Source organism: Orbicella franksi, chromosome 10, assembly GCF_964199315.1.
Source record: "Orbicella franksi chromosome 10, jaOrbFran1.1, whole genome shotgun sequence".
In the NCBI taxonomy this organism is placed as follows: domain Eukaryota; kingdom Metazoa; phylum Cnidaria; class Anthozoa; order Scleractinia; family Merulinidae; genus Orbicella; species Orbicella franksi.
In genome coordinates this window covers 9368159-9382923 of record NC_138154.1, presented here as the reverse complement: position 1 = coordinate 9382923, position 14765 = coordinate 9368159, and the positions used below count along the sequence as shown (strand labels likewise).

The 14765-nt window shown below is 38.2% G+C and overlaps 1 protein-coding gene across 1 annotated transcript; it reads left to right on the top strand.

The window, feature by feature from the left end:
• Positions 1-4614: 4614 nt before the first annotated feature.
• LOC145500432 (uncharacterized) lies at positions 4615-5917 on the top strand. The gene has a single exon (XM_081479950.1). The coding sequence runs from the start codon at positions 4691-4693 to the stop codon at positions 5546-5548; it is 858 nt and encodes a 285-aa protein (XP_081336076.1). The 5' UTR covers positions 4615-4690; the 3' UTR covers positions 5549-5917.
• The last annotated feature ends 8848 nt before the right edge of the window (positions 5918-14765 follow it).

The following is a 14765-nucleotide window of genomic DNA, read 5'->3' as shown; positions in this document are numbered from 1 at the left end:
ATAAGCGTCCAACAATTGGGAAACTTTACAATGCATTCATCGTGTCTAAAAATTGCATAACGTATTTTAGAAGATATCATTTTCTCGAAATAGCAACTTCTCATGAGAGCGTTACTATTATTAACTATAACTGTATAATATCATGAATGATATGATATTTAGCGATTACTCAGCCGACAATATTGAGAATGAATCAATAAAAATGTAATTGAGGAATGATGTATGGGCTCCAAAGTGGCGTTACTATTGAGGAGTCATGTTCATGGTTTTAAAGGGCGTTTTCTTCACCCACCCTCTCGTACCTTTCGTTGATAGCATCCCTTTGCATAGCATTCCCCAGCCAAGAGAGTATAACAGCAAATAGATTGAAGAACCTCCATCAAGTTTGGCTTCAAACAGTCGTTGCTACATACTAGATCGACCCGAAATTTAGCAACCAGGAAATTGAATGGTCCACTAAGGAACGTGGATTTACAGTTCGTCTGGGTAAACTTGATGAAGCCTAATGAACATCTTTATTGAAGGTATTGAGCTACAAACCTGCTGCCAAATCATTTCATATCGCAGAATATAAGTTGAGTTGTAACACTTGGTACCAAGTCTGCGAAATCGTTTAAATTGAAGCACAAATGACAAGCAGGTTATGTACGGACAGTAATTTTTAGTCCATGCGCTTTCCGAGGGTCGATTTAGACGGGCTCCCTTTGTTGCATGCAAAACTCGTATACAGCTTTATTAATGAAATTTGTCTAAGGCTACAATTGTCGTAGGATCTTAAAGCATTTTTGAAAGTCCTAGGATATAAAGTAATATATCAAAGTAATATTTCAAAGACGAAAGACCGTGTTTTACCACATTTACAAACACTGAGAAGAAAGTTGAATACGACGCGAGGCGGAGTATTTTTGACGAACTTCGAGGTGTTTGGAAACGTGGCCAAACACTCTCTTCAGTGTCTTCAATTAAACGATTGATTGATTAGCATACCTTTAATAAACCGAACTAATTGTGAATTCAAAAAACGAAATAATTTTTCGAGAACTACAAATCCGTCGATGGATGAGGCAAAAATATGTTCCTTCACGAGAAAGCTGCTCAAAATTATCCCAATAGAGAGTATTGCATAACGCCAGTAATGAGGACAAGACGACCCGAAAATAGCCGCCTCCAAACAGTATGATGGCAAATACTTGAACAACATATATCTTGCGTATGGCAGGTGAAGGGAGACATTTCAGGAACACACTGGCAAAGGCCTCCTCAACTAGACCGAAGAGGAAGTGAGTAGTGAGGCCGTTTGCAAGTGGAGAACTTTATGGTTGCCGACTTCTCTACAGCTGTGTCAGCTCAATGAATATTGGGTAACAAATTTATAGTTGTGACAAATAAAAAATCTCGCAATTATTTCTCATAGGCAGGTAAAATTGTTGCAATAGTCAAACGGGATGTTCTCTGCGTAAGAACCACGTCAAGTTGCTACGTAATGTTCCAAGATTTATTGACAGCTTGCTGGAAGCAACATTCAATTCAAGTTCTCAAGTTCTCGGGTTCCGTGTGTTGGTACAAGTTCTGGTTTACGCTATAAAGTTAACATATTTCGGTAAGGAAAAAAACTATTCCACGATATTGCCCTATAGTGGACTAAAACTTGAATTAGCGACATGGTGAGTTAGAATCGCAAAACTGAAAACTGCGCTTGAAAATTAAAAACGAAAGACAACCTGCGGGGCAAATTTCAGTTTTCACACTCGATTTCTAGTTTGGCCATTCTTTTTAATTTTTTCGATCTGTTGATAAACTGTCGACCATGAGGCGGTTTTTTTTTTATTCCCTCTCTGACAAATACCTTGAACTATTTCAGTTTATACGGGAAAAGTGAAACCGCATCTTGGAAACTTGCTCGAGCAAATTTGAATTAAAACCCACTTCGAGCAAACTGTCAATCAATATTGCAATATTGCGCCACAATATTGCAGGGCTCTATCGAAAAAAAAAGGTTTGACTGTAAGTTTCTAAACATTTAAAAAATGGAAAGATAAAATGCTCCTGCATCACATCATTGGTAAAAATTTCTTTTTTTAAAAAAAGAATTGATAACACCAGACGAATTTAAGCTAACGACAACAAAAGCGGCCATTTTCTTTTCAGAGACTGCCTTTTTTGCTTTTTTTGTCCTACAAGTGATGTCATTAAGGATCGATTCATGGCAGATGGCCGCCGAATTTGTTCAGTTGAAAATTAAGGAAATTTTGCATAAAATTTTAATTTGAGCCCTGTTAAATTACCTGTCAGTTTGAATGATTAAGCGTTCATATTTTCTGTAAATTGCAACTGAATGTCGTCTGGGCTAGGTACCAAACCCAGAGCAACAGCAAGAAAATCACCAGTGTAAAGTTCATTTCAAGGTAAGAGTAAGAGAAAAATCTTTCTAAGAAACTAGAGAAATGGCAAGTTCGGCATTTTGTATGTGAAAGGGTTCAGATCAGAAGGTTTGGTATGATCAGATCAAAACATCTGTCTCGTCTTTTGGATTATACGTCGGTCCTTTGCGGTAAACCTAAGACGTAACACTAAAATCTTGCGAAGCATAATATCTAAAATGACGGGGGAATGTTGAATAAACGGCCGTACTTATCTACGACTTATCTTATCTTATCGACGACTTTATCAGAACTGACTGTTTTATCCAACAGAGTCAGCTCTATGATACAACAAATTTTATCCTCCAGGGTAAACTTAACGAGTTAACCTCGCTTTACTATGGTGTATATCCGAGCCATTCAAGAACATAGAACTCTCAGGTCTATTAGCAGCGTCAAGGAATTATTTAAGAATATTAAGAGTTAATAGCTCTCCAGCAGATGACCTATTGTCGGTTTTCCTCCGCTAGTACAATGATAGATTAATTGTCAAGGGGAACAAGCATTTGCTGAATTATCAAGTATTTTCTATCGCTCAATGGTGCAAAATCTGAAGAACCTTTAAATTCCACAGAATCATGACCACAAAGTGGGTTTGCAGGTTGAAAACGTTTTCTTGTGCAACAGACAATCACAAAAACAAACGATCTACACAAAACCTTCTCGATGACAGGCAATATTAAATATCCCGGATAAACGACCTCGAAGTTAATTTCTCGTTGAAAAAGTTCCGTTTTTCAGCAAATGTGTTTGTTCATACATGACTAGCATAATAACGTAAGCGAAATTATGAATGAGAACACTGCAGTGTCCTTCTTTTTAAATGGAATGAAATGCGTGTTTTACCATTTTACCATATATTGGTAAATTACGCTATCCCCGATATAAGATAACGTATTATATATCTGCACCATTTAAATATCAGTAGACTTTCATCAAATCAGCTGCATAAACTTTCGTCCATCTGTTCATGGCTATATGGGCTTAAATTGTCACACGACACTGCGTTTAATTGAGCTTGTTTATCTTAGCAAAACGGTGTCTTTAGATCCAAGCATGCAATAATTATTCATTCTTAAAACTTTAAAGCTGAAGATTCGTATAAAAAACTAAGTTAAGTTTGCTAAATTAACAGAATTAAGTCCTCTAAACGTTTGAATATGCGTAAGCATTTTTAATACCATTATTACTATTACTATTACTATTACTATTACTATTACTATTACTATTACTATTATTATTATTATTATTATTATTATTATTACTATTATTATAAGAAACGATTTGGAAATACATGAGACAAGAAATATAAGTGATAGAAACCGACGTTTCGGTGCATCTTGCGCCATTATCAAGGTTACATAATTAGAGATAAAAAGCGGTTTGTGAAGAGGCTAAGTTGAAGCGAATTTGCATAAGAGAGTGCCAAGCTAATTGCATGAATACTTTAGCACGAAGAAAATCAGACTGTACATTCAGTGCTGCTTTAAGATCTTGAATACAAAGCATTTCATTAAAGCGTGCTAATCAAGAAATGTACGAACGAAATTTGACTGCCTTGTTAATGAAATGCTTTGTATTCAAGATCGTAAAGCAGCAATGAATGTACAGTCTGATTCTCTTCGTGCTAAAGTATTCATGCAATTAGCTTGGCACTCTCTTATGCAAATTCGCTTTAACTTAGCCTCTTCACAAACCGCTTTTTATCTTTATTATGCATTGAACTCACTATCTCTTTTCTGATTGGTCGAAAGCGCACAGTGAATTTTCGAAATCAGCGCTTGTGACGTCATCTCTGCAGATTATATAATAGTTATGTCATGGACACTCAAGGTCACGGGTAATCATGTCAAGTTCGCGCGCTTTGTGTTGTCAGTAAAGAAGCAAAAACATGACTTTCATTTTTTTCGTTCAATGTATAATAAAACGATTATTAGATTCGGTTTTGTGATATCTAGAATAATCAAGGTCTTGGTAAGGGTTATCAGCCTCTGCCTTCGGCTTCGGCTGATAACCCCTATCTCGACCTTGATTATTCTGGATATCACAAAAACCTCATCCAATAATTGTTTATTATTTATGTAACCTTGATAATGGCGCAAGATGCACCGAAACGTCGGTTTCTATCACTTATGCTATTATTGTTATTATTGTTATTATTATTATTACTATTATTATTATTATTATTTGTTTTTTCATTCACTGATTTAGCTGGGCTGTAATAAACAAAAACATCAGTACAGAAAGAACGCTGAATCTTGTTGAAAGAAATGACTTCTGAAGATGCCTCCGTCTGGTTCCCAGTCTTCACCACTGAATTCCTTCTGATATTGATTATCAATGCCATTACTATCATCGCCTTTGCAAGAATCCGCCAGCTACGCAAGCGCAGTTCATACCTCATAATAAACCTGACTGTGACCGATCTACTGGTGGGCGCCGTGGCCGGACCACTGTACGTGTACCACAAGCGTAAAGAAAACAACGAGTGGTCATGGCCAGGATTTATCGCTAAGACCGTTAAATTAACTTTCGTGATAGCTTCCCCAATGAGTCTTTGTTTAATTTCCTTAGATCGGCTTCATGCAACACTTTTTCCCTTCAAGCATTGCTTAATCAGAAAATGGTTTTATTTTAAAATCATCATAGGTAGCTGGTTTATAACTTTGCTACTCGCCTCTCTCCAGGCTTGCTTATATTTGAACGAACCATATTCAGCATTTGCGTACGCGAGAACATCATTTGATGTTGTAAATTTACTTCTCCTTGCAGTCTCTTACATCATTATTATTCTAAATATTGCTGCACTGCATGCTGAAAGGAAACTATCCATAATGCTATCGATAGTCACTGGGGTTTCTGTTCTAACCATTCTTCCCTGGGCTATTTACAAATCCCTGCCACAACACTTAAAGGAAAAACAGACCTACATGTCAAGCACCGATATTCACAATACGTTAGCTGTGATATATTTTGCCAATTCCATAGTGAATCCTCTTGTATACGCCATACGAATGGAGGAATTTAGAGCAGCGTTAGGAAACCTTGTATCGCGACAGAGGCAACGACGACCAACAAGAGCCGGACAGAAAAGAGCTCATCGTTCACAATCTGACACTAAGTTGTAAAGTCCAACTGGAAAACTCTAAACCAGAGACTGGAAAAGACGGGGAAGAGGAAAAACCTACTTTTCAGGCGACCTGAGTGTCTTTGGAGACTAAGGACTTTACTAATCATAGTACATGTAGGTTGTTCATTGCCCATTCAGCAAAGTGGCTTGTGTCTAGGGGACTCCTTCCAAAAAAGATTCAGCACGTTATTCCAACTCGCGATAAAGCAAGAGGCAGTTCAAAAAATTTATACAATCGGTGCCTGTAATGGGTTGTATTTTCCTTGCCTTATTTAATCTGCAAATGAAAACTAGACAAGTTAACGCCTTTGATTTAATGTCTCGATGTTACGCAGAGAGTAGCCTCAAATGTCAATGACCTGTGAAAGAAAATTTGTCTTAGACAGAAACTGGAGCTTCCTACTTAGTAAAATCACATTTGGCTTTTGTAAACTCTCTGACAATTTTGGAACCATGCAAAATGCATATCCAGTCTAAAAAAATTGTATAACTTGTTAAACGTTTCCACATTTGTGCACAAGAGCTCTCAGTATTCAAAGTATCGTGTTTAACAAGTATGGATAAGAACGCGTATGCAACATAAGAACAATTACAGTTGAACCCCGCTATCTCGGGCTTTCAAAATCCTCAAAGAAAACACATCGCATCATTGATAACAATTAGCTAAAAGAAAAATGCTGACTTAACGAGTTGAAGTCTTACAGTGTATTAACAACAACAGTAAGAGGTGTTCCGGATCATCACGATAAAAACAAGGAAAGAAACGTATTCTGGAGAAAGGCTCTTTTAGTACATTTCATCTTCGTCAAAATTTGATGAAGACAGGTATTTACATCATCTTATACATTTCGTTACATTTACGTCGACAATACTACTTTCACTGTCGAAAGGTACAAAATTAAACATTCTTTGTGATCAACTTACAGGCCGCCCATCTAATGTTTTGATCACGTGACTAAGTTTGGTTCTGTATCTAAAGTACACACAGCACAACGCGCTCGCGAATATGATAATAATAGAGAGACAATTAAAGAGAGATGGGTAAATGGGAAGAAAGAAAACACTTATCCTCTACGAAAGTTGAGTTGGGTGATTTGAAATTAATGTACAATCTAGAATTCCCTGGTTTCCTTTGAGCTGACTTTATAAAATGAATGAATTGAAGCTACATTGTATTCCCCTACTTCACTGCTTCTATCGCAGGAGAAAAAAAAAACTATCCCAGCGACACAATTTGAGTTAATGTGACAACCAAGATATATCACACTGTGTGACATACTATCTGGCCAAAGCTTGGCTGTCACGCTAAAAGGGAGGCAAAAAACGCGAAGAAGAAGGGAAAGGAACGCCTGCTATAAGAACTGGGCTTTTCGCATTACGCCCATCAATTTCGATGTAATTCAATTTCATCAACTGTCAATTACTGTTACCAGGTTCAGCAATGCGCGCTTGTCGGCATAACTGACCTCCTGCGGGAATTTAGTCACTTGAAATTATTTCCCGGAGTGATTAATCATCAAAGTTTGAAAAATGGCAATATCTGAGCGTAGCAACATAAGAATCATGGGGTTATCTTATCATGGAAATGTCCTCTATTCCCACGAAAAGTTTGAAAATAGGGAGTATAAAGAGGGTATACGGTTTCAACAATTTTACAGGTTCGGTAGTATCGAATCTAGTGCAAAAGCGAAGACCGTCTTTCGAAGTTTTATTTACAAAGTCCAGGAGCTGTGTTGGCCGGCTATTGTTCTTCCATTGGCCGGTTCGCTTTAATTCAATTCAAAAGTTGTCTAAACATATTTGTGGAAGTCGTGGCCTCAAAATCAGAAACGCTGCAGAATTGTGCTGTGTTATTAAGACCATAACTGCTTTGGCTACGATTTTTGAGGCGGTGGACGATAGCCAGTATTTTAAATCGCATCGGTGAATAACACCGAAAAACCTAAAGGAATCGGTAGTAGGAAAGCCCAGTGATTCCATCTCCCGCAGCTGGTCTTTCAAAGACACTTTTCAAAGGCGCAAAACGAGAGTCGACGCATTCCCATTTAGTTCTTTGGAAAAACAAACATTTGATAAATTAGATTATTCCCGTATCCTGCAGGGAAAACTGCCAGGAACAGCTTTTCCGGCTAAAAGAGCTGCCACGACCAATTCTTGCTCGGGTTTTAACTTAAATTTACTCTCGCTAGCGCGATTTAAATCTCTCAAAGCCCTTGCTAATATATCGTCGTCCGCGACTATTGTTGGTTGGTTAATTTTTTATGAGATTGTGCAACTGACAATTTTAATTGTCAGTTGCTCAGTCAGTATTAGCTAATGGTAATTTTGAGTTCGCCAGCGAACGCAGAAATGAACAAAAGAGGGCTCTTATAGCAGGCGTTCTTCCTTCCTCCCAGTCCCCCTCTTCCCCTGTTAAACGCCTGCTTCGCAGGCTAGTCACGCTCAAAGGTCATTTCCTGCTCACGTGCAAACGAAATCTCATGTTACATTTGGCCAATCATATGCTGCTTTCATACATGTGCGTTTCCATAGTGATTCTCCCAGTTCATCCTTCCCATGTGCTTCAGCTTAGTTTATTCACAGCTGTAGCCAGCTGTAAGAATAAAGGAAAAAATGTTCGGTAAATATAGTTTAGGTCATAGAAAGTGGGGCGTACCGGGTTTTATTCACGAGTTGTTTGTGTCAAAAACCCGAACGAGCGAGGTACGAGCGAGTGAGGGCTTTTGACACAAACAGCAAGTGAATAAACCCCGTACAAAGCACTTTCTATGTCGTGAGCTGTTTATTACACATAACAAGATAATTTTCATTGGCATAGTTTTCTGAACGCAAATTAGAAACAAAAACTCACTAACGATGCAAATTTAATGGCAATGGAAAATATCGCAGTACAAGTACATCAAGGGAATAAAGTGCTGAACGGAAAACTGCACTTACAAAAGATTTTTTTTTTTAAATCTAAGTACGATATCAATAAACAGGATTAAGTCTCATTTAGTCACTGTCTGATTCAACAACAAAGTGACGTGCTTTTTTGGACCTTGGAGAATGCAAGGACAAAGTGGGACTTTCGTTCAAGGCATTTACGGAAATGTTAAAAGTTCCTCCCTGAATTGAAGCGCCTTGGAAAAGAGTCAAGGGCTGCTGTGTTGTCGACTCCAGTACTGTTTTAGTTGCATTCAGAGTCAAAGCACTGGAAATTACCTACTTGGTATCCCGATGGCTCTGGCACTCCGGGATATATCCACTCAGAATGTTGGAAATGTTTTTTGTTGTCGCTCCGACAGAGTACTGTAGTTGATCAGACTTTGTGCGTTCTTGTGTCCAGATATTTGCATGATGTGCGTTGGCAGTACTCCTTCATCGTTCAGTTTCTGGATCATCCTTTTCCTTCCGCTATGATTGATGAGATTCTTAGCATCTAATCCAGCTTTTTCTGCCATTGTTTTCATAAGTGACTTGAGTTTGTTAACTCCCATGGGAGCTGACTTGAACCAAGGTTTTGTATTTATGGCTTTTGTAGTGTGATTGATTGCTAAATAAAACGGACTATCCAGAGTCTTCAGGTCATCTGGTCTTTTAGAAGCATAAAGGTCGTAAGCCCGGACAGGATCTCTTTCACTGCCAACGACAGCAAACATTTTTGGCTTTACAGTACGAGAGTCTTTTGGATCAGCACCTGTTCGGGTCTTCGTCTGTCTTTCGTTATACTCTAGAAATGCTGTTCCATCCGCTGTTTCTTTTCTTTCAACATCGCCCCATCTCATGTCCCTGTGCTCTTGACAGCCTCTCAATCCAAAGAACTGTGTGTTGTTTAACCATATAGTGTTAATAAGAGCCTCTGATGAAGAACAACCGAGTAAATCTTGGCCATACAGAATATCAACTTCTTCGTCTGTTGGCATACGCGCAGCGTTTGGTTTATTTCCTTTCCCTTCTTTCTTTAGTTCCTTTTGCTTTGCGACTAATGCTTCTTTAGTCTTTCGGAGCTCCTTTCGTTCCATAATGGTTGAGGAATAGTCTTTCTTTCTTAAATAACGATCAAAGCTTGAAACAAAAGACCTGAGCGATGTGGGTTCGTATTGTTCTTCGTCTTTCTTTCGAACTTGAAGTAGAAAATTGGCGATTAAGGTCATTCCTCACATTTGCATTGCGCATCCTTACTGCGCATAATTTATGGCGTCATTAGCGCCCGCTCGTGCACGCGCACATTGAAAACATGGCGGATTTGCCTTGATATTAAGCTCTGTCAGTTGAAAAATGACTCTAGCTCACCAACGAGCACGCGCACCCCAATTCTTTTTCCACTCATTGTAATCAACTAATCATAAGCTTTGCGTGAGAAAAGACTGATCTAATTTCTATTGCTGAAAATTGAATAAATATGAAAAATAGCAGATACACGGTGGTATTTTGTATTTGGCAGTCGGTAACCACGTCAAGAAACTTGGTTCAAATTTTTAACCAAGGATTTAGCTTTCAGTCTGAATCAAACTTAAAACGTTTATTTGTGTCCGACACAATGTATTGACTGTAGTTAAATGCGTGTTCTTATGAGTCCGGACTCACAAAGATGTTACAATTACTGGGAAAGCGTTCTTATAATAAGCATTAAATAATGCCAAAATGGGACATTTTCAATGCCTCACTGCTCCTTAATGAGCATGGACACCCCCCTTTTTTATTTCAAAATTGAAGTTATCATATGATAAATATTCAGTGGACAAAGTTTGAACAAAAATCTATTGTCACTTTTATTTCAGAGGAATTACCTTAACACGTCGAGATCTCTCTCAGCTCGTTCCTTGAAACTAAAAATTTTTTGAGCAACGAGACATCTCCCTGTGTTTTGTTTAATGTGTTCTTGTTTTCTTGATACTGTACAAACTCGTCTAGGAAGCAACCAACCGACACAAATCTAGAGCTTTCCTCCGCCCTCGCCATTTTCGCAGGAAAAATTTGGAGGAGGCGCCGCTAAAAAGCTGCCAAATCTGGAAAGCTATTTGAATGTAAACGATGCACGATTGTGATTGGCTCGGAAAGTTCTTTACGCTATCGTTGATTGGTTATACTTCGACACGTGAAAGAGCTGTACGCCATTCTGATTGGCTGTATAGGCTTTTTTCACGTGTGAAAATAAAGCGTATAGATTTCCACAAATGAGCTTTATGGAATAAAATTCTCGTGTTATGTGCAATAAAGCTGTTTATGGCACATATTAGGAGGGACAGCTCGAATTTTCGAATGAAGAATGGAAGAAGAATGGAAATCTGCGAGATTATCTCCTTACTTCGAAGCGTTGAATCCAGTTTGCAGTGCAAAATTTACTTGGCGAATCAAAATGCATGGCGGAGACCAGTGTGTTGTTATTAATATGTCAATTTCTCGTATTTCGTTACGACTCATTATTTTCCGTGCATTTATGAGGCGCAGATGGAAACTAGTGAAAGCTTGGAAGGCATATTTCCTGGTGATCTCATCAACGGTCTTTAAATATTTAAAGCGGATTCGGTTCACTATAAATGGGACATCAACGCTTTCTGAAGCCAGACAAGTAGTTGGAAAAATTGGAAAAGAAGTGTTCTTAGGAATGCCTTTGGTATGGGGTACTCAGTATGGTATTGGTATGTTTTGTCTCACTGAGACGGGAGAGCAACATATCGATTGGGCTCCTGAAAAGGAAGGAAAGGTATGTCATTTGCTTAACTCCCATGCCAAAATTTACAGTGGAGATGTCAAAAATATGGCAGATAAGTTTACCAAGATAACCATTTCTACAATTTGGGAAGCTTTGTAAAATAAATATACGTAAATAGGGCTTGGGTAATTTTAATGAGTACTTTTAAACTTTGTAAAACGTTGCATCTTATTGTGCTTATCACAATTCGGTAATTAAAAAATGGGGATCACCGAATTCATGTTTGAGTTATAAGCGCTTAAAGCTAAAATTAATGGTGTTTTTAACAGGTTGTATTGTTGTCATGGTAGCCTGTTATATAATGAGGATGACCGCAACTTGTTTACCAATGACTGGGCATTTTTGTGATACCATTATTGTAGCGTTACTTGTAAACAGTGGCATTATTCACCCTTCAAGGTATAGCTGTTAGAAAGTGCTAGAAACTGCTGACAGCCTCCTTAACGGGCCATAGTCAGCCTCTGCCGTTTTCGATGCCATCACGGAAGTTATTGATATTACATGCTGAAGCGAAATCTCACTGCTTTAGTGTAAGTTGTCTTCCTGAAAGTATGTTTAATTATCTTTAGTAGCTTCACAGTGATTTCCTTCGTTTCGACATTCTCCGAATAAAATATAATGGTCAAACTCTCGCGTGTAAACAAAAACAAGGTGTGGCTGAGTAGGGCCCTTTAAGGTCCCAGAGTAGGCCCAACATATCAATCGTTGACCAGGCAGGTGTCGACCTCTCTGCAGCTCCTTCAGTTCGGAGAATATTCAGTGACAAATTTCTAGCCGAGACAAATCAAAGATCCAGTACTTTTTTAATGCAATCTCTCCGGCAGAATATTTTCAACAGTTCAAAGGAGCAACCACTTTTTTGGTTGTGTTTACCTTTTTTTTTTATTACACCAAACGCAAGAAATCTGTTTGACTTTTCTTGTTGATCCCCTGATGAATCATGTGACTGTTTTGCACTGCTGCAAATATTTAACGTATATAGTGTGGTTTCTGCGGTCTTCTGAGCCAGTTTTTAGGGCATTTTTTCTTACCGCCTTGGCATATACTAAGACAATTATTCTCCTCGGTGTCTGTGGCGGATTTTTAAAATATCTACCACTCGCCACCTCCACTGTGGGGAATAATTTATTGCTTATTATTAACGCTAAAGCGTAATTGAAATATTACTTTTGCCGCCAGCTTGGTGTTACTTTCCATTTTAAGACCGAGAGAGGTAATTTTCTGAAAGCCTTTTGTGCCGCTACACTACATCATGTCTTGCAGAATATCAAATTTCACATTGTACGGACGCAAAACTGAAAACCGCGCTTCACAATTGAAAACTAAAGACACGACCTGCGGGTAAAATTTGAATTTTCAAACACGATTCCTACTTTGACCATTTGTTCATTTCCTCCATCTGTTGATAGACTGTCCTGCCGAAAATAAGGCAGCTTTTTTTCCTTCTCCAACACAGACCTGCTACTATTTTATTTTATACGGAAAAGTGAACAGCGGATCTTAGTAACTTGCACTACGCGAAAAGCCAAATATTCGGGCCGAATTCGCTCGAATACGGATCGGCGCACGCCGCGTATGCCGTAATGTTCTGACGTATTCGATTAAGGCTGACTCGAAATACACCTGGAATATTCTATAACAATCCGGCCTGTTTTTCCGTATTCAAATTTAATACTCGTGAATGAATCGAAGTGTTCGATAAATCATACGCGCCACGTTTTGGTAGATTAATGTTGCATTAGATGTTCTTTGAAGATATAGTGATCATTTATGAATCGAACATTTTCGAATACTCTCAGCTGTTCACGAGATGCACGACGTCGTTTCTGACGTGAACGTCTTCGAACACTAATGGATACGTCAAGTATGCTCTAATTTTCGAGAATCGCACGCTATGAATACGAAAGTGAATACGAATGTCACATTTTTCACAGCCAAAGATGTCTAGCGTCGTCAAGAACAGGTTTTATGCAGGTAATATACACTACCGCGTAGTTCAGTCAGACAACACGCTAGTGTTCCGAAGCGTGCGACTGGAACACGAGACTCATGCGAAATATGAAACGTGTTCATGTTTGAGCACGGAGGCATACGTGAGGTTTTAAGGTATTCTAAACGACACACTTCAAGTGTTCTGTGGTGTTCGACTGGAACACGAGACTCATGCGAAGTATGAAACATGTTCATGTTTGAATATTGAGGCATACGTGAGGTTTTAAGGTATTCTAAACGACATACTTCAATGTTCTGTGGTGTTCGACTGGAACACGAGACTCATGCGAAGTATGAAACGTGTTCATAGTAAATGGTTTGAACCCAGGAGTATCAGTAGTTCGTATAGTGTGATCGATCTTACTATACGAACTACCAAAACGTGTTCATGTTTGAATACTGAGGCATACATGAGGTTTTAAGGTACTCTAAACGACACACTTCAACTCATGTCTCGTGTTCGACTGGAACACCAGACTCATGTAAAGTATGAAAGGTATTCGTGATCGAATACTGACGCCAACGTGAAGTACTGCGGACCCATACCAAAGCTTGTATATCCCTCAAACTGTGTTCAAACTGCCGAGTGTAACACACTTTTTAATTCCTTTGGATTCCTAACAAAACCCACCCAAAAGAAAGAAAATTACCAGGACAATATGCATGTTATCCCAACAAAAAGTAAGCAACTGCCATGATGGCATCTTTATTTCATTTCAAATGATACTTTATTTATAAATAATGAAACTTGTATTGTTACTTGTTCGCGTATGTTTATTTTCATCGAACTATGGGAGAATTTACATTGCCAAGACCCTATGTTATGAAAAAGTATAAGGAACCATCTGAGAAGCAAAACCTAAAAAAACACTATAACATTTTGTATGCATTTACTTTATATCTAGATGCTGCTTTGTTATGAAAAAGCATAACCATCTGAGAAGCAAAGTCTTTAAAAACACTCTAACATTTTTTTGCAAACTTTATAACTAGATGCTGCTGTGTTATGAAAAGGCATAATAAAGCGTTTGTGACGCAAAGTCTAAAAAACCACTTCTATAACATTTTGCATGCAACTTTCTAACTAGATGTTGCTGTGTTATGAAAAAGCACAAGGAACCATCTGAGAAGCAGTCTACAAAACACATTTTGTATGCAAACTTTAGAACTAGATGCTGCTATGTTACGAAAGAGAATTAAGGATGAATTAATGAATTGCTACTTTGCATATTTAACATCAGTATTATTTTGCTAATTGCTTGAGAAAATTAAATTTAATTAAAAGTTTCCTCGAGCAACCTATCAATCACTATTGTAATATTGCGCCACAATGTTGCACACGCTTTGACTGTAAACAATTAAACAAGTGGAAAATACAAATGCTCCTGCACCATTACTGAAAAAAATTTTTGACACCAGACCAGTTTAAGCTATCAACAACAAAAGAGGCCATTCTCATTTCAGCGACGGCGTTTTTTGTATTTATGATAATGGCACGTGGTCCAACTCGTGATGTAATTAATTA

Bases quoted from the DNA above. Each gene is read 5' to 3' on its own strand.
- LOC145500432 (XM_081479950.1), top strand. From the start codon at position 4,691: ATGACTTCTGAAGATGCCTCCGTCTGGTTCCCAGTCTTCACCACTGAA.